Source organism: Cucumis melo, chromosome 6, assembly GCF_025177605.1.
Source record: "Cucumis melo cultivar AY chromosome 6, USDA_Cmelo_AY_1.0, whole genome shotgun sequence".
In the NCBI taxonomy this organism is placed as follows: domain Eukaryota; kingdom Viridiplantae; phylum Streptophyta; class Magnoliopsida; order Cucurbitales; family Cucurbitaceae; genus Cucumis; species Cucumis melo.
Genome location: NC_066862.1, coordinates 18,645,674 through 18,667,237, shown reverse-complemented (window position 1 = coordinate 18,667,237; position 21,564 = coordinate 18,645,674). Strand labels below are relative to the sequence as shown.

Below are 21,564 nucleotides of genomic sequence, written 5' to 3'. Positions count from 1 at the left end.
ATGTTTTTGTTTCTTGATTTATTTGGCAAATGTGAGACTTGTACCAGGATAAGAAGAATCAAAATTTTGACTAAGCGTGTAATAGGCGTTTTGAGAAGAAGCTTGCGATAAGAAGATGACATTTGAGTCAGTTCGCGATGAAGTAAAGTGATGCGATAAGACATTTGGTGTTTAAGTTTAAGTATGGTTAGGTGTTTGGAGTTCTTTCGCAAAATGGAGCAACGCGAGGAAAAGTTTAATCTTGATTTTATAAATGTTTACGTGGAAGGTTAAGAGTTAAACGTGATTAAGTTAAACATGGAGTTTACATGTGAATTATTAAGAGATTAAGGATGACTAATCCAATTCAGGATTAGTATAAATAGGGGATGAAGTCAAATTAATAAGAAGTTTTGTCTATTAGAAAAAAAAAAAGAAGTCAAGTGTTGAAGTGGACATTAGGTGTTATGCGAGAAGGAAAGACAAGTTGTTGCGGGTGATTTCTTCTTAAAAGAGTTTATTTATATTAAAAGGTTTTCATTACAATTCTTAATGATTAGAAATGATGTTTTATATATGAATGTTTTAAAGAGATTTCGAAATGAAATTTATATTATGTTCAAAATATGTTTTATATGAATGTAAGTGAAATTGTGTTCAAACCATTATTTTTCTCCTTATTATTGAGCTAATTGTTATGTGCACATAAGGAGTAAAGGTAATTATGTAGAAAGCAATTGCATGGTGGAAAGAAGCTGGCCAATTCATAAAAGATATTGTGCTTAGCGGTCTGAGTAACAAGGAGTGAATCAGGATATTCCCAGATGCTGTTAATGAAAAGAACATCATAGTAGTCTCAATGTGAGATGATAAGTTTTAGCATGGGGAATGATTCATATTCTTAGTGAAATGATTGTTTGAGACCAATGTGTTTATGCAATATGATGTTTTACGTGATATGATATGAGATGATCTTGTTTATGAAAGGTTTTCCGAATGGGTTTTTTAAAAATTTTCCCACTAAGTCTTTTGACTTACTTTTAAGTTTTCACTCCCCGGGTGATCAGGTGTTAAGGCCAAAGTAAAGAAAGGATGTGAAGCTGCTAGGCGAGAAGAGTATACCAGGTGTTTAGTTTAAGTTTAGTGTTATTTTATTTTATCATGTGAATCGTTGTAAAACACTTGATTAAAAGTTAATAAAAGAAGTGGTTTATCTTTTTCTGCTATATTAAGTTGGTATTTATCACCAAAGTGTAGATTTAAGTTGTGAAGTCACCAAGCGATTAAGCAAAGCTTAAGGACCTAAGCGAGCGTTATGGAGTTTCACCTTAGAGGCGCCATGATTACTCTAAGTCACATCACGTACCGCATGGTAAGTTAGGATGCATGCGGGGTAGGGCATGACAACAGATGACATTGGTATCTAAAATTTGCTCTTCTGACTATTATTCAGCAAACTTGATTTGTTGTTCTCATTTAGCTAGAAGTATTTCAAATACCATGAAGAAGTTAACATCTATGTAGTTATACATGTTTAGGCAAACTGTATTTAATCATTTTTTAGATGTGAAGTTAGTTCTTAATGAGCTTGTTGAAGGAGGTTCAAGAGGATAGTGACGACGTTATTAGTCTTAAGTTATTGGAGAATACCAGTCTCTTTTGGTCGTGACAAGTTTGATATAGTCAAATGTTTGAGATTTAAGCTCACAAGATAGAGCTCTTAAACTTTGGAAGTTTGATTCATTTCATGAAATGCATATTTTTAGCTCTTATTTGTGAATTTTTATTAAGAAAAAGGGATTTGTACTTGAGTTTGCCTCTAATTTTAGTCATAATCTATTAAAATGAGCTCACTAAAGGATAACTATGATTAAAAGATAGTATTTGTTGATTTTGACCCGATCTGGCAGGTTTTTGGTTGTTTTTGCAGATTTTTATCTGATGTGTCGGCACAAGATTTGATGTGCCGACAGCAAAGCTCCAGAAGTGATGCGTAAGCAACAGATTTGATGTGTCAGCATCCCTAAGACCTAAATTTCTAGATTTGAATCCAATCACGAACAATTTCATTTTTCATGCTCTAATCAGTAAGGCGGCTTCTATTCTACCTAGAAATAATTTAAAGTTTGATTTTAGACCTCTCCCAACCTAATTTTTGGTCTTATAAAGGGAGATGATCCCAAGTTTGCTAATTTGCATCCACTATTGCCCAAGGTAATACAAAGTGTCTTCTTACATTATCTACCAAATGGGTCATAGACTCTGGTGCCACAACCTATATGAGAGGTAATTCTCGCCTACTTTCTAGATCGTTGTCCCCTGTCCCTTTTTCATCTGTCACATTGGTAGATGGCTCCACATCCTCTATTCTTGGCTCTGGCACTATCCACCTTACCCCATATTTTTCTCTGTCTTCTGTGTTACATTTGCCTAACTTATCTTTTATTTAATTTCTATTAGTCAACTTACTCATGACCTTAATTGTGTTGTCTTGTTCTTTCTTGGTTATTGCTTGTTTCATGATCGTGTGACGAAGAAGATTATTGGTAGAGGATATGAGTCGCGAGGCCTTTATCTCTTTGATCACTAAGTATCGCAAGTTGTGCGGTGTGTTGTCGTTCCTTCTCCTTTTGAAGTCCATTGTCGTTTAGGTCATCCATCTTTGTTTGTGTTGAAGAAGCTTTATCTCGAATTTAGGTATTTGTCCTTTTGAATTGTGATTTATGTCAATTTGCTAAATTCATCGTCATAGTTCGAGTCCTCGAGTCAATAAACGAGCAAGTGCTCCATTTGAGTTAGTTCATTATGATATTTAGGGTTTGTACCCAGTTGTGTCTCAAATAAGCTTTCGTTATTTTGTTACTTTTGTTGATGATCATTCTTGTCTAACTTGGTTATATTTAATGACAAATTGTTCTGAGTTATTATCTCACTTTTGTGTCTATCATACTGAAATAAAAAATCAGTTTAATGTCTCTAACAAAACTTTGCGCACTAATAATGCGATTGAATATTTTTTTCATACCCTTGGCTCTTACTTGTGTGAACATGGCATTGTTCATCAGTCTTCGTGTGCTAACACTCTATCTCAAAATGGTGTTGCGGGACAGAAAATAGGCATTTACTTGAAACTGCCTGTGATTTATTGTTTCAAATGCATGTTCCGAAAACTTTTTGGGCGGATGTTGTTTCCATGGCTTCTCTTCCTCTGTTCTTAGTGGTGAAATTTCTTATCATGTTCTTTTTCCTACCAAGTCTTTTTTCCTATTGCTCCTACGATATTTGGTTGTGTCTGTTTTGTTCGAGACGTCCGTCCTCATCATACTAAGTTATATCCCAAATCTTTGAAATGTATCTTCTTGGCTTATTCGAGTGTTCAAAAGGGGTATCGTTGTTATTATCCTATCCTTAAAAGATATCTTATTTCTCCTGATATTGCATTTTTTAAGGATGTACCCTTTACTTCTTCACCATCGAGTTCGTGTTAGGGGGAGGATAACAATCTTTTTATATATGAGGTTACCTCTTCCACACCATCATCTTCTTCTGTTGTGCCTCCTTTTCGCCCATTATTTTCTCGAGTTTACTTCTGACGACCTCCACCACAACCTTTAGACTCATGTCCTCTATCAATGCCTCCTTCATCATGTGATTTGTAATCAAGTGATGATCTTTCTGTTGCTCTTCGCAAAGGTAAATGCAAATGTACTTACGTTGTTTCTTCCTTTGTTTCTTATCACCAGTTGTCTCCTCCCCATATGCTTTTATTACGTTTCTTGATTCCACATCTATTCCTAACACTGTTCATGAAGCTTTATCTTATCCTGGCTAGCGAAATGTAATGATTGAGGAGATGGCTGCTTTAGATGATAATGGTACTTAGGATTTGGTATCTCGTCCTGCAAGAAAGAAGGCCTTCGATTGTAAATGGGTGTTTGTTGTCAAGATGAATCATGATGAAACAGTGGCTCGATAAAAAGCTCTTCTTGTTGCCAAAGGTTATGCCCAAATCTATTGAATTGATTATTCAAATACATTTTCTCTAGTTGCCAAATTAACTTCCATCTGCCTTTTTCTTTTCAATGGTTGCTACGCATAAATGGCTTTTGCATCAACTTGACACTAAAAATGTTTTTTTGCATGGTGATCTTTAAGAGGAAGTTTATATGGAGCAACCACCTGAGTTTGTTGCTCAGGGGGAGAGTGATAAAGTATGTCAACTTCGAAAGTCTTTGTATGGTTTGAAACAAAGTCCACGTGTGTAGTAAGTTTAGTCAAGCTCTTGTACGCTTTGGTATGCATAAGAGTACATCTGATCATTTTGTTTTTTATTGTCGATCTGATAATGGTATAGTTTTACTAGTTGTATATCTTGAGGATATTGTTATTACTGGAAATGATGCATCAGGTATTTCGTCTCTCAAAACTTTCCTTCAGGGTTAGTTTCATACAAAAGATTTGGGCCAATTGAAATATTTTTTGGACATTGAAGTGATGAGAAGTAAGAAAGGTATTTATTTGTCTCAACGAAAATATGTACTTGATTTGTTGTCTGAGACAAGAAAATTAGAAGCCAAACCAAGTGGTACTCTAATGATGTCAAATCAACAACTTGTTAAAGAAGAAGAATTATGTAAAGATCCTAAAAGATATAGGAGATTATTTGGGAAGTTGAGCTACTTAATGATGACTCGATCAGACATTGCTTATTCTGCAAGTGTTGTAATTCAGTTCATGTCTTTTCCTACAATGGATCGTTGGGTTATAGTAGAGTAGATTATGTGTTATCTGAAAGTTGCTCTTGGACGTGGGATCTTATATAAAAATCATAGACATACGAGAGTTGAATGTTTTTCTGATACTTATTGGGTTGGATCTTGAGATGATAGGAGATCGACTTCTGGATATTGTGTTTTTGTAGGCAGAAACATGGTATCATGGAAGAGTAAGAAAACAAAATGTTGTTTCTCGTTTAAGTGTTGGGTCAAAATATATAGCTATGTCATAATCTGTGTGCGAAATAGTATGGATTCAATAAGTGGTCAGAATATAGAGCTATGCCATAAACACAATTGGGGTCACTATAACAAGTTGGGGGATTCCCAACGCATAAAAGCATCGGAGTAGGCTTAAAATACGTCAGGAAAAAAATTTCCAATGCACAAAACGGCATCGGGTAGTGTCAATAGAAATGCGTCGGGAGAACTATTCCCAACACACTACTAGCACAGCATCGGGACTAAACGTCTCTCGACGTCACTATGGCCAACATTAATGCAACATCGAAAAAACACATTCCCCGACGTCGTTCCGACGAAACATCGAAAATGATGTTCTCGACGCACTCAAAGTTGCATTGGGAAAGTCTTTCAATTGTCGATGCATTTGCTGTGTTGGGAAAGATTTTAAAAATACATATTTTTTAATTGTTCTTTATTCAATTCAATCGTATTATTCTTTTTCGGTTCAAATTCGATTTAAATTGAATCAAATTATAGAAAATAAGCAATAAATTAGTAATTAATTATCTAAAATACCAAATTCAAAATGAGCATATTATAATTAAATGTCACTATGTTTGTGAATGTTTGAAAAAGTACATAGAATAGTAAATGTTTGAAAAAAAGTACATATAAATCAAAAAAATATGTTCGTCTTCTAACCCGCGTACGCCATATTACACCAACTCCAGACCTACAATGACACAAAAGTAATTTTATTAGATATACATATCATTGATTAATGCAAAGTAAAATACTTAATAATTGAAAGATATATACGTACCGAAATGAATCATGGTCCCCTCTGTGCCCGATGCATTTCTTCAACCATCTTCTTCATCTCTTCCATTTGTGAAGTTAGTAGCTACGATGTCTTTCTTTGTTCTTCAATCATGCGTTTAGCTTCTTCAAGCTCGACTCGTTTCTGCTCAATCATGACTTATTGTAATTCGTCCTCCCCAGCTTGCGAAAATGTGGCCGAAGAACTGTTAGTACTAGTCTTGCGTGACTTGTGCGTGGGTTCTCAACTAAGACCTTTTGAGTAGCCTGGTCGTCTACCCAAAATGGTCTGACATATCTCGCCCCAAAAGAGGCTAAGAACCCTCTGAGGTAGGTTGGGACTAGAGTTCCAAAATTTGATTCTGTAACAAATTTCTTAATTAATTTATTAAGACACAAATAAAAGTACATAATAAGACAAAAGTATTGCTTGAACTTACATGCGCATCCTTGATGGCCTGCGAAACGAACATGTCATCTCAAACGTGTGTTTGCTTGAATAAATCTATACGATCAACTGACTGACCTCGTTGCTCAGCGAGCTTGTGTTGTCGTTGTAGAAACGACTTGGATCGTTACTATGATTGTAAAGTTGCTTTTGTATAACAACCTTGTTCATTCGTGATTGCTCTTGCATGAAAACAATTGTTTATTTTATACATACAAAAATTTAAATGAAATATAACCATTACAATATCTAAGTCTCACCTGAAAAGCACGACTCATGTAGTGATCGTATAGAAAGTGTCAATCTTTCATACGTCCCACCCATATTTTTAGTGGTTGGCACATGCCTGTTCAGGGTTGCTGTACTTTTTGTAATGTTTGTGACAGTCAGCCCTGAACTCCTTGAAAAACGTGAATATTTGATGCTTAACAAATCTGTTCATTGCTTGATCGTTGAAATGAAGCACAAAAAAGTGTTACAAATTACAAAACACCACAAATTAGCTTGGTTACTTAAGTATGTTTCAAATGAAAACGAATTGTGTACTGCATGTACTTGATCGCCCTTGATGACCTCAATATATTCTCTCCTAACATCAGCTCACCTAAGGCAGCAAACTGAAAATGTACGCCTCATGCACATATCAATGGCCTGACTGAATCGAACAACGTGTTAAGATATTGGCTTTTCCGCTCCAGGGGCTATGAACATGGGAATCCTACCATTTGCGTGGATGTACCTCTCCAACTCCAAGAGTCGAAACTGTTGATGTCTCTTAGGAGTCAGAGAGGGTTGAGTAGTTTCTACTAAATAAAACAACAAATCATATGAGAAACAAGTTAAAATCATTATGAGTTAAAGTACTGAGAGACTCGCCCAAATGGTCGCCCACTGGGGAAGACCCTCACGCAGTGTTTAACTCATCGCCGAACTCAATAAACAAAGCATCTGTCTCCTCCAAATTGCTCAGGAATCATAACATAATATCTGTGGACATTGAAACAAACATTAATTAAGCAAATATGAATACCTAATCAGATTGAAAATATAAAATTAATCAAATATGTGGATACATGATTCGTCACTATCATTCATCGTCACTTGATCCACTTTGATGTGACAATTGTTCATCAGTATCATCTATGAAGTCCTCAGCAACATGACGCATAATCGGTATTTTAACGACTGTAGGATCAACATCAGGCTTGCACAGAGTACCATCCTCAATGTGTTCATCCACTCGATGGTCAACAACGATTTTCAGTATATTCTGTTGCTCATTCTCAACATCGTCCACTTCACATCCCATATACGCTTATTCTGGACCACTTGCATAACTTTTCAATTCGTACCATTTTTTGGATCATCTAGGTAAAATACTTGATCTGCCTGCATCGCGAGAATGACTGGTTCCTCAACGAACCAAAAACGGGACTATGTTGATTGCTTTGTACCCTAATTCCACATGTGTCCTTTGGCTCTTGTTTTTGTCGGTGTCATACCACATAGACTTAAAAAGCCAAACACGTCTTCTCATCGAATATTGAATGTGCAACACTTCATCTAGAATACGATAGAAATTGTTACCACCACTTTCACTGACACTGCTTTCACTAATTACCATGATTCCACTATTTTGTGTAGTACGTTGGGAATCACATTTTGTCGTGTGAAATCTCACCCCACCAACAATACATCCATTGTAACACCGAATGTCAAGTGATTGGTCCCATCGTAAGTGAGAACAAATCATGAGATAGGTTTTCTGTCTCACACCAATTCTAGAACTTGAAATCCATGTAACAATGATTATTTACATAAGAACATCATAGATTTCGCATATGGCAGTTATCAAATATGTGCACGCTATATACCTGGTTTTAAAACCATTCAAGAAATACTCGTTGATGTCTTTTGTACAAATCAGTAGCGCTTTGAGCTTGCCAATGTATTAACCACAAATGTTTCCTAACGATGATGATTATGAGTTCGTGTAACAACAATGTATAAAAAATACTTAATCACTACTTAACAAATACTTAAACAGTCGAAGGTAAGAAATTCTTACTTGCGATACTTCGATATTTCGTCTACATTGTTCCAATGAAAGAGGTGTTTCTCTTTTTGTGATAGAGTTCAGAGACTTGATGCACCTGATGGCCGTACTTTCTCCTTAAAAATTTTAAACTCACCAATCACCTCGTCGTCTGGAATGCTATCATTATTTCGCTCATCTCTAGTGAATTGAGTCTCAATACCACTTAGGTAACGTGAAAAAAAGTGTCTTATTCATTCATCAAATATGCTTCTGCTATAAACCCCTCAGGACGTGCTTTGTCCCGAACAAACTGTTTCAAAGTGCATAGACTTCTTTCAATAGGATGCATCCAACTGTAAGAAACCAGATCGACAATATTTGTTTCATATAGTAAGTGAACGGCAAGGTATACCATATGCTAAAGAAGGCAGGTGAAAATATTCTTTCCAACTTGCAAAGTATGATTATTATATCTGCTTGTAATCTGTCCAAATCGCTTACTTTGATCGTTCTTGTGTACAAGTCACAAAAACATTATATAGTTTGGTAATAACGATCCACATTTTTTGGTAAGAATGCTCAAATACCAATAGGTTGAAGTCGATCTAACAAAACATGACAATCGTGTGTTTTGAGACCTGATATTTTCCCGTCTCATTCATTCACACATCATGAAATATTAGAAACAAAACCATTAAAAAAATTAACTGATTTGAGGAACTTGCAAAACTCAACCCGCTTACTTCTAGTCAACGTGTAACCGCATGTAGCTTAACCAATCTATTACCGACTTCTATCAGGTGTAAACCCATTCTTATCTTCAAAACTTGTAGGTCCAATCGAGAATTCATGGTATCCTTGGTCTTTCCTTCAATATTCAACAACGTACCAACCAAGTTGTCACAAACATTCTTCTCAATATGCATTACATCAAGTTTGTGATGTAACAGTAGTCTTGATTAATAAGAAAGTTTGAAAAAAATACTTCTCTTCGTCCAATTAAGAGCTCTCTTTCTTTTCTTATCTTTTAATGAAAAATGTTTACTCATAACTAGAAACTCCAACTAATCTAGTTGTTCCAATATTTCATGTTCAATCATTACCACTGAAGGAGTAGTACGCTCTACCTTTCCATCGTGTAGCCTACTTCTATGCCACACATGGTTTTATGGAAGATAACATTGATGTCCCATGAAAGATATTTTACCTCGTATCCCGAACGACGGTCTATCTCCCATGTATATGAGACATGCCTGATACCCCTTCGTACTACACTCGGATAGATCACCATATGTCGGGAAGTCATTAATTGTTCACAACAAGGCTGTATGTAGCTGAAATAACTGCTGATCGATAAGAGAATTATACGTACGAATACCAAAATTACATCACTCTTTTTAGTTCCCCAATCAATGGTTTGAGGTAAATATCAATTTTCCTACCAGGAGATTTAGGACCAGGTATGAGCAATGACATGAAGAAATTTGACTCTTTCATGCATTTCTAAGGTGGCAAATTGTAAGGAATTAACACCACAGGCCGCATACTGTACGCGATACTCATATGGCTAAATGGATTAAACTCATTTAAAGTTAACCCAAAACGAACGTTTCGTGAATCTGAAGCAAAATCAGGAAATTCACAATTAACGTGCTTTAATCCCTTCGCATCAGCTAAATGTCTCAACACATCATCTATTTCAACATGTTTATCCATATGTCATCTCATGTCAGCGAACCCTTCTTGTGATATAAACAAGCGCCGTAATCCTTGTACCAACGAAAAGTGGCGCAATACCTTATGCGAAAAAATTTTCCCTCTATTAGGACTAACCTTATACCGAGACTCGCCACATGTAGAACAATGTTGTAAATTGCCAAACTTTTTCTAATACAATACACAGTCGTACTTGCACATGTGAATAGTCTCGTATCCCAAGCCTAAGTCACGTAGTTTTCGTTTGGCTTCATAAAATGAACTAGAAATAGTAGTACTATACATTGGAAACACTACTCTTAACAGTTCTAACAACATGTCAAAGAACTTGTTACATCAACCGTTGAGAATCTAGACAGGCATCTACTTAACCAAAAAATTCAAGGAGGACAATTCTAAACAATCGAGGTACACCTCACTACATGCTTGATTCAATCAATCCTGAAATATGTTTGTTGCCTCCTTGTTCTATTTCTACCCTAATATTGCACAACATTTCATTTTTCAAACGCCTTTCCTCTATTTTCTATTCTTATTCAATCGGAGCTTGTAAATCATTCAACATACCAAACATTTCATCTTCTTCATGAAAGTGACTATTACTAGTTCCTTCATTAAAAAGTTACTACCAGTTCCTTCATCAAAGTTTTCTGTACCTTTATGCAAATTAACTGGCTCTCTATGATACATTCATTCTGTGTAGTAAGGAGATATTTCAATAGTAAGTAAATGTCGTTCCACACCCTATAATGAGTTCCAATTTGAGTTCATACGTCTCTTGCATTAATATCTTATTCGTCTGTAATCATCGACTTGAAACTTAGCGACCTCTAAAAATTGGGTCACTCCCTCTATACTCAACGAAAAACTTATGTCTAAGTTTCACCCAACCCTTGTTCATCGTTAAAGCCCCTAAAATATAAATAGGTTTGATTAGTTGTATATTCCTCCTCTCAAACCCTAAACATACTCCCCTTAACAAGTTATGCCCAATCTCCCAAACTTTTCACCAAAGCTAAGTTTAAACTACAAAGGCTACTATAACTACAACATAACCACCACAAGCTAACCACAAACAATTTCAATCTTTACAACCTACCTACCCCTTCCAACATATATACTTTACAAGCTACCTACCACAACTTCAAATCCTCAGAAATATACTTACAAATTCAAAACTAAGTTAGCACTTAATAGACTACCATAACTGCAAGATAGTCATAATAAATCAATAACAAATGACTTCAAAACTACTAAGGAATAAACAAGTTTGAACTAGAAACTACCATAACTTCAAGATAGCCAAAAAAAATCTCAACCACAAATTACAGAAATTATAAAACAATAACAACTCTCACCCCTCTCAAGTTTTCAATACGATCCCCCCTCAAATTTTCAACCTTAATCCCTTCAAATTTTTAATTCAAACCCCCTCCCACCCCCTTCAAATTTTCAATTAAACCCCCCTCCTCCTGAAATTTTCAATTCAACACAACTCTCCCATTTCAAATTATCAATTAACCCCCCTCTACCCCCTTCAAATTTCAACCCACACCATTCAAATTTTCAACTTCAATACCGAAAACTAATTCATAAACAATATCCTAAAACTAATTCAAAATCAAAATCTTAAAACTAATTTTAAAACAAAAAAAGCCTAAACTAAACTAACTCTAAACTAAACCAAAATTAATAGAAAAATACTATACCAAAATTAGAAGGAGCTGCGGCAGACGGCAATGAACAGCAGCGACAGACGACGAGCTTCTCTTCCTCTTCTTCTCCTTCATTCTTCTGTTTCTCTCCTTCGTCTTTCAGTTATGTGATTTACAAAACTGAAGGATCATTTTTTTATAGGGAAAATCCTAACACACAACGAAAACGTCAAGAGAATCCCACCATTCTCGATGCCCATTAGTAATGCGTCGGGAATAATCCCCCACATTACTGATGCATTAATAATGGCATCGAGAAAATGGGCTTCCATTCTTGACTCCATGCATGACGCGTCGTGAAAAAAGATATAAATTATTTAATCGTTCACCATTTCCAATGCATTTAGTAGTACGTCGAGAATAATGCCTCACATTATCGACGCCATGCAAGTCGTGTCGCAAGTAAAGATATATATTATTTAATTGTTCACCTTTCCCGACGCAGTAGGTCTACACGTCGGGATTAGCATCCTGTTTCTTAACGCCATGCAGGTGACGTCGGGAAAGGTGAATAATTAAATAATGTATGGGCCTTGCCCCGACGTGTACATAACAGTGTCATGGAAAGACCTCTATCCCGACGTCCAATCCCTTAACGCCTTTTTGTGCGTCTAAAAATTCCTGATTTCTTGTAGTGGGTGATGGGTGGAGTCTACCACATCGTAGGATCAGTAACAACAAAGACGACAGAGTTATGGTCGATGCCCACCATATCAAAAAGCTAATAATGATTTGGAATGACGATGGTGTTAGGGAATTTTGTAAAATGTAGAGAAGTTGTGCTAGTTATATATGTTAAATAGTTGGAAAGTCGTTCTTGTGAGTTATCATGAATAACACCCTATTTAATTGATGTTTGATTGCTTAATTATTTATTGCATGTGTAAGATTTTCGTATGAAAATCAAGTTTATATTTAATCACTCATTGGCTTATTAGCTCACTCTTTTGAATGTTTTCTCTTTTTTCAAGTAGAGATCGAGCTCTCGGTGCCTGAAATACTGTCGTGGTCTACTAGTAGCTACCAGACTTACATATTGTACGTGGGTGATGTTATATATAAATGATGTCCGTAGGGTTTTAAATGCTTGTGCTCTGTCAATCTTTTTATAACACTAAGACAAGTATCTTTCTGTAATGTGAACTGTCCTGATTGTATAAGTTGTTCTTGTGGTGTGTATTTCCTTTTAATCTGAGAAAAGTCGAGTTTACATTGAAAGAAAAGTATGATAGAGTTTTTCCTAGTTATATTGTAGCAAACACATGATGTTGGGTGTTTATATTTGTTTGAGACTAGAATGCTAAACAAGTTTATGATTTCAGTTGAGTCTGCGGATATCATTAAAGGGGAACGATGTCAATCGCCTTCACGTCGTCTTATGGGTTAAGTTAGTAAGTGGTTCGAGAGAGGGTGTGACATGATCTGTGAAATGGCATCGTAACCGACAACAAAAAGGAGGAAAATTTCCAACGTGCGAAAAGTCAATTTGTTTATCGTGGAGTAATTTCATAATTTTATATGCGTTTTTATTATAAATATGTATTTTATTAATTGGAAAATTATACCTAATAACACAATCTAGAAAATAAACCAAAAGTATAGTCTAAAATATTTGTAAAAATAACACAATTTATAAAATGTCAAGTCTAACTGAGTGACTATCAATGATAAACACTATCACTAGTACTAATCAATAGTGATAAGTAATAGCACAATTTTCAAATTGAAAGCTATCAATAATAACAACCATTATTATCATCGATTGCTTCCAATTTTAAGAACCTAAAAAGAAATCTTCAGACGTTAGTTTTTTAATCTTTTACAAATTTTTGTACTATATATACAAATACTATTATCTTATCCTATGCTATATATTCTATTAATTTTGTACTTAATATCATTTGGGCAACTTACCCTTATTGATTTCGTTAATTAATTAATTAGTGACAATAATCAAGATATTGTGTGGTATTTATGTTATTTCTTGGGAGTGAGAAAATCCCAATAAATCTAATATGTACCCACTTACATTTATAGCTCATAGGCATAGCTCATTTACATTTTTTATAATTATTCTTCTTTTTACAACTTTCACTTTTTTCCAAAAAAAAAAAAAAAAAAGAAAAAGGTAATCAGTTAGTTAAGGAGTCTTTATTTTAATTCGTTTTGTTTTGGTTGTTATGAAAAAGTACTTTGATTTATTTATATGCCCAAAAAATGTGTTTGATCAGATTCATTTTTATTACAATTCCAAAAAAAAACTTTCAATTTTATTACAAATCTAAAGTCAAATTTTAAGTAGACTTGATCATTAAATTTCTTTCTAAAAAAACCAAAAATTGCAACTTAAAGCTTCATTAGACATAAATTTTGGAAACTTACCTACACAAGCTTTAAAATTTAAAACTAAACTTATAATTAAACCCAAAATAATAATAGCTTTGTTGATTTTATGTTCTAATTCAGAATATCCTTTCTTCATTCATAATCCATGAATATTTCATAGAAAGAGACATTATGTATTAAAGAAACATCAAATGAATTGAATTTGAACCAAGAAGTTGAATTTGAAACTACCAAGTATATAAGAAAAACAATATATTAAATATAGTATATAAAGATCAAAAGTGCAGAATATATAACATTGACTTCATAATTGTAAATTTAACCTATGAGAATTTGTTATAAAAAATGTGAATTTTGAGAAAATAATATGGCAATAATACATGCCATCTCTGCTACCATCTTCGAGCCTAAAAAAACTGCTAATGTAACGCAAGGGCATGAAGGGAAAAGAGAGGTCATGGAGCCTCATCATCAGTTTCCAATTTCACATACAGGTTTTGCATCCTTCCCAGGCTCCACTGATCCATGGCTAGGTAGTCTTCCAGGGTTTTCCTCTTGAAAAAGAACACTAATAGGTGTTTGTGGAGGGTAATTGTCTAGAATGAAGTCGATTTCTTCTCCAATTATTTCCTCATGGAAGATGAGAACCTGCCATTCAGTTCCAGAAAAAGGTTCAAGGTCGAAAACGAACTGTAAAACAAAAGACTCAAACCATGACTGCTTTTAGACACGGTTGGATTATTTAAGCCGAGCATGTCAGTTTGACACCGATGCAAGTAAAGAAAATTTTATCACAACAAACAAATAAGGAAGCATTTGAACAGACTTGACCACGAGGAATGATTGAAATGCGATCGCAGCATTCAACTTTTGCACTCTCATATCTCCTAAGCAAATGTGAAGTTATAGCAACACCCATTTCTGTGGTAGCTCTACGGCATTGTCCCCCTGATGACCTAACTCTATGCCAGTCAACTGCATCGTCCATGTCTGACTGGACAATAGATTCATGCCTTTCCTGACAGCAACAAGAGCAGATTCCTGGACAAGTTGAGCCAACTTCGCTCCCGACCAACCTGGTCATTTGATATATCATTTCAAGAAACAAAGTTACAGATCAATAATAAAAAGCAAAAAAAGAACAAACCAGGTAAATTTCGTGGTGCTTAGATCAACAGAGTGCGACATCTTCACTTTGCTTGCATGAATTTTCAAGATACCGAGTCTCCCTTTTGTGCCCGGGGACGAATTTTTGTCTGCACAGAATGCCCCATGAAGGTACTCAACATTATAGACAAACAAGATATAGAATCATAAAAGTATGCTCACATGCTGTATACCTTTTAAGTTTTATATATTACATGTATGAACACAACACATAACATTAGCAAGAAAATTTAGTTTACTTGCCGAGGGAAAACATATTTAAAAGAATTAGAAGGTCATTATCATGAATAATCTTTAATTTGAATTGCACTGCAATTTCTCTATCACAAGAAATGCAGGTATTCAAATTCTTAAATGATGTCATGCATTTAGAAACAATTGATTTCAAGAATATTTGAAAAGCACACTTGATATCTTTCTGTATTCATTTTCCCCAGGCAGAAAAACAAGCAATTGCACATTCATGATTCATGAATCAAAAAGTTGAACCTTTCATCAAAAGGACCCGGTCGGAGAAGCGGAGGATCTAACAGATCTCTTCTAGTCGTGGCAGCTAAAAGTATAACACCCTTTCCAGTATCGAATCCATCAAGCTCTACAAGAAGTTGGTTCAATGTGGTTTCCCTCTCTAGGGTAGCTGCATTGTAGAGAAGATCCGTAGATTTCTTGAAAATTCCCTGACGCCTGAGACATAATAGTATTTATAAGAATGAAGACGGATGAAAATAAATAGTCTGATCTTTTGGCTGTTGCTTAAAAGAAAAGACATGAAAAAGATTAACAGAATAAGTGACATCTAATATCCAATAACATGGGATGTTGAGACCCCACTAATTTTCAGAGAGATTTCACCAAATTATTAAGTTCTCAACATGGGGGCGTGGACCCCAAAGGCCCTATGATAGACACTTGCCTTAGTCATAAGATAACATGTCATATAGTGTGATGCATTAAATGTAATCTATTAACTAAAATAAACCAAAGAAGTTCAATGTCCTGAATACCTAGTCGCCAAGGCATGAATTCCATCCATGAAGATAACTGACCTGCATAGAGATAACATAGAGAACTGACTTTAGAAACAATGGACAAGTGAAACTCTGCACTTAAACTACATACATAGTTATTTGATAACAGGTAAGCTGAGAAATTTTTTCATTTCCAAACTACTACTGGGAAGACCCCAACTTTCTCCAAAAGCCGGACAAAGATTAGCCAATGAGGCAAACCGTCAAACCTTAAAAACAAAAACCTTATACAAGGTCCTACTAGCTTATCACAGTTAAGGATTTCCAAAAATGATAATGAATGACCCAAGAAACTAATATACTATTGGAAGAGTTAAAGTTGCTTTTACTGATGGCTTGAACTCATATAACTTATTGAATATAAGAGGATACTTCATACTGTTAATAGAAAAGTGCCAAGGTTCCAAGAACTGAAGTATCACCTTCGCTCTCTAAAATAGATCTCTAATACGAGCAGAACCAACACCAACTACAACCTCAACAATCTCAGATCCAGCCATTGGTAAAATGGAACGCCAGCTTCACCAGCTATGGCCTTTGCTACCAACGTCTGAAATATGTGACTGGAGTTAAACTTGTGTAAATGAAATATTGTACAGCTCAAATATTTCCAGATCTAGAGGAAGTGAAACTAACCTTACCACAGCCGGGAGGTCCTTCAGAAAGAACTCCATGAGGAGGCTTTATTCCTACTTTGTCAAGCACTTCAGGATTCTTAGTATCTCACCAACTAAACAGGAAAATAATAAAAGGGTAAATCCACCACTTGATTAAAACTTATGGCTTTCAATCAACAATAAATATATCAATGTACATTGTTGAAATAGTAAATTGAGGTGAGAAGCCTATCAACCAGATACAAAATTACAACCCACGACAAGATAAATGCCATAGAAGTGAACTCTTATTCCCAGGGAATTCACATGGAGAAGGCGTAAAATTCGGATTGAAATCCTTTAATACTTAGGAACGAATATAGTTTTATCAACAACTGAAGCCTTTTATTGTGACTTGTATTCTTTTCTTTTTCTTTTTTTAATTTTGCACGGCTCCTCTTTCATATGTCCTAATAAAAGTTTACATTTCCATTTCTGTTAAGAAAAATGTAGTTGTTGTCAGTATCAGGACATCTGGCTTACGAATTCCAACTCTTCCATCATTCCCATCCTTTCCCATTTCCCATGCATCTTCATCTATATAACATTAAAAATATAATAAAGAGCCTGAGCACTCACATTACAAGCAAGGAAAGAAAGTTCCACATACTGGTTCAAATTTCATCCTAAATATTATGAGATAATGGTTGAAATGTGATTCTCTCTTTGTAAGACAAAATTATGAAAGATCCCATTGTTTATTTTGAGCATAGAGTGATAGAAATGAAATTAATAAAGGAAAGGAACGATGGACAAGGCCTCAACTGATGGCTATGTACCTCTTGGAGATCCTCTACAGCTTCGTCAATTCCTGCTACATCACTGAACTTGACTCCGGCTGAACCCTGCAATTTTTCATTCAAGAGCAATAGGATGATGCTTAGGATTTACATCCTCTACTCTAAGAGGACTATAAGAACTTGAAATGAGTACTAACATTAACACGAGCTTCTGCTTTGGAGCTGGAGCGTGAAAAATCAATCCCTTGCAAAAATTCCTACATGATAAAGAGAGAAAGGAAACGATAATATTTCATACACTTTCCATCAAAATAAGAAATTCTTTCTTTCTCATTGATCTTTGGAGAAGGTGACGAAGAAGTAAGAAAGATGTCAATATTATTTTTATCTCTAACACTTGTATCATAAGAATCAAGATATCAAGGAAGATAAACAGAAAATCTTCTAGCCTCTTTTCATATTCCTTTTGGACAAAAGGAAATAGAAAATCATTTTTATGTAAAGAAGGGATAGACTAATGATGAAAAACCCGGTACAAAAGCTAGGATACACATTCCAATTGAAACACACAATCCCAGGAAAGGTTAAACTCTGATTAGAAAAAACGCATGTATATTATTTTGTATAAGAGAAAAACCCCTCACTATCGGGTTTGGATGAATAAAGATAACCGTACAATCTACAGAACATGTCGTCTTCAAGTAAGATCGTACATGAAATGGCAATTCCTAATAAAAGTGAAAAAAAATTCAGAGCAAAGAGATTCTGCAACATTAAAAATCTTAACTCAACCTGTCAAAACTAGAAATAGTTTGAGGAATTGATTGCCCACCGAGGTATGCGCCTCAATTTGGTATTGCGGACCTGTATACTGCTCCAATACTGTTTGGGCTTTACTCTCATCAAGCCTTAACGCCCTGGTAAAAGCATATTTATTAGAACAAATGGAGAAAGAATCAAGAAGAAAGGATGTAAGCTAGTCAAGTTTACCATCTAGTTCTTTGCAAGCTCTTTTCGCCTGGAATTTCCTTTAAATCCACAATAAATTCTCTGAACCTGTTGCCATAAGAGGTAGCTATTCTCCTTTGAAATTAACAATTTGACTTTTTCGCTCTCCATGGCTTTCACAAAATCCTCGAAGCTCATTTTCGGCAACGCCTCAAGACTTCTATAAAATTCTTCTTCCTCCGATAACTCTGTATTGAAAACCTGCTTAGGCACATAAAGCTTCCCTTTATATCTCAAAATGTCTTTCAAATACACGTTCTCACTCTTATTTCCACCCTCATTATGACCCTCAATTACCTCCTCCTTCGATTTCTTTCTCGAATCCAACCACTTGACCACAAAATCAAACAAACCCACCTCCGATTATGGACTCAAATACTCTTTCTCTTTCGAAGTACACAATTTATCGCCAATAAATACCTGGGTTCCAATTGGCTGGGATTTTCCTTCAAAACCCTGGTTACAAAATCATCTCGGGCAGCTTTATCGCCACGGCCCACCGGAGGACTGTGACGGTGAATCCGAAGAATTTGAAATTGCCAAACAGAAAGCAAACCTGTTTCGGTGAAGAAACAAAAATGCCGTTCTGGAATTCCGAGTGAAATTGAAACGCTTAGTTTGTAGATGGTTCAGACGAGGAGTGAGTTGGTTGAAGGAGGATTTTGAAGGAAGACCCTTGGAGATAACAGTGAATCAATGGAGGCCATTTGAGAAGAACAAAAAAGAGGAATCAAATATTAGAGAGTTTTAAAGTGAAGACAATGAGAGAACTCAATATAGCTATGGAAACCACTTCCATTTCTCTGCGGCCTGAAGCTTGAAAAGTGGAAATCCGAGATAGGAAGAGGATGAAGAAGACAAAGCAAAATTGATCCATCGTTGTAAGTAAAAAAAAAATAATTACATAATATAGCAAAATTTGTTGAATACTAATAATTTGGTAAATTTGAAAAAAGTAGTAATATAGCGTACGAACTTTAATTTCTAAATTGGGTATTTATTTCAAATAAATGAAAAAACTATCGAAAAATATTTATAAATATAACAAAATTTCAGAATTATAAATGGAAGATATCCATAGGCAATGACTTATCAGTCTATTTTCTAAAAATCTTGCTATATTTATAAATATTTGGACCTCTTTGCTATATTTGAAAACAACCCAAATATAGAAAATTTGTAAAACTAGTTTCTAACTGCCACAATCTGAAATCGATGTGATTTGATTATATAGTTCATATTATATAATAGGAAAAACGTATATATAGACATTACCCATTGTGTCATCTCTTTCTCTTCATGATATTGGTAATGTGCCCACATTTTCATTTCCAAATTTGGAGCTTTTGGATCATTTCAAATATTGAAAGTTAACCCAAATCTTGCATAGAAATTTCATTTATTCCCACTATGCTATATTTATCAATCGGTCAATGAACTTTCCAAAAGACTTTGTACTAATGATCTAGAATTTTGTATAATATGAATGCAAGGAGAACTGTCGTAATAGAATTAGCATCTATTGGTTGTGCTTCATTCTATTTATGGGCAGCACCGTAGTGAGAATGGAACGTGTATTGAAGAGATAAACAATATGATTATCGAGTTCGACATTGTGATGAGATATATCATCGAAAAGCTTGACATGGAGATGTTCGATTCAAGTATAATCTTCTCTAATTTGCTTCTTGATTTTATCTTGAAGAACCATAAACATTATGTTGAATGAGAATCTAACTTTTTCTTTTACTATCTTCACCATGAACCAAATTTGTCTCTCTCATTGCGCTAGTCTGTTTTTTCCCATTTAGGTTTCAATGCAACTCCAAATGCTTGTGGGTTCGGTCATTACATTGGTTGGATCATGTGCATCTCACCAATTTTGGTTTGTAAAAATACTTCTAATCATATTTGGTGGGATTAATTTCTTCCAATAGATGAAGTAAATGTTATTCTTGCAGATAATGTGTGGAATGACATCCACACAACAATGTGTTATCCAAAGAATTTGCAAAACGTGATAAACTTCCATGGCTAAGAGATACTTTGGTCAGACTTATTCATTCACAAAGCTACACCAACATATTCCAACATAATACTTGTTACCACACAACCACTCCTCCAACAACAACACTCATATAAGAAAGAGTGACATAAATAAACTTGCATAAGAATTCCAAATAATATGCTTACTTTCTAAAAGCATAAGGGTGATTGGTGCCTATTTGGTAACTCATAAAGATTGAAATTATACAATTGCTTATATTTTGCTCTAAATAATCAATCTCAAAGTTGGTTATTTGTATGATTTTGTTTTCTTTTATCTTCTTAATGAAAGTTCTACGTATTCTATCTTCTATATTGTTTGAGCTTGGTGAGGAACTATAAATCATGATAAAGTAACTAAACAAGCCAACTAGTTTATTGAATAAAAAAGTATCGTAAGTTGTTTCTCTTTGTCCTATTATAAATCATGGAGCTCTGTATGTTCAAAAGGTACCCACAAAAAAAAAAAAGGAATATTTAACCGTTTATATGGAAATTAAACGAAAGGAAAAAAGAGAGAAAAAGAAAAAGAAAAAACAGTATATCTAGATCACAAATTCAAAATAATATTTATTACATGATATCATCACCTAAATGAGTAACTAATCCAGTTATATTAAGAGCAAAGGTTTTACACACAAAACAAAAGGTTCATGTTCAAAATAATGAAAACAAACAAACAACAAAACAACAAAACAAAAAGTATAGTTTCATGTTTAGAGAAATCACCACCTCCATTGCTTATCTTTTTGTTCCTTGTGTTGAATATTTGGGATCTTCTTCCTCCTAAGGGCTTTGTTCTTTCATTTTATGTTAAATCCTTTACAAATATTTGGCATTTGTAGTTCCTCAACCTCAGACTAGCTCTCTCTCTTGGTTCCACAATTTGCTAAGCGA

General features: G+C 34.8%; 1 protein-coding gene and 1 pseudogene across 1 annotated transcript; both read right to left on the bottom strand.

Annotated features, from left to right (window-relative positions):
- Positions 1-14,259: 14,259 nt before the first annotated feature.
- On the bottom strand, positions 14,260-15,163 carry LOC127143793 (probable inactive ATP-dependent zinc metalloprotease FTSHI 1, chloroplastic). Its single transcript, XM_051086816.1, has 2 exons — positions 14,849-15,163; positions 14,260-14,670 (listed from the first exon to the last, which is right to left on the bottom strand). The coding sequence occupies exons 1-2, from the start codon at positions 15,116-15,118 to the stop codon at positions 14,494-14,496; spliced, it is 447 nt and encodes a 148-aa protein (XP_050942773.1). The 5' UTR covers positions 15,119-15,163; the 3' UTR covers positions 14,260-14,493.
- Positions 14,260-19,250, bottom strand: LOC103493410 (probable inactive ATP-dependent zinc metalloprotease FTSHI 1, chloroplastic; annotated as a pseudogene).
- Between the last annotated feature and the right edge of the window lie 2,314 nt (positions 19,251-21,564).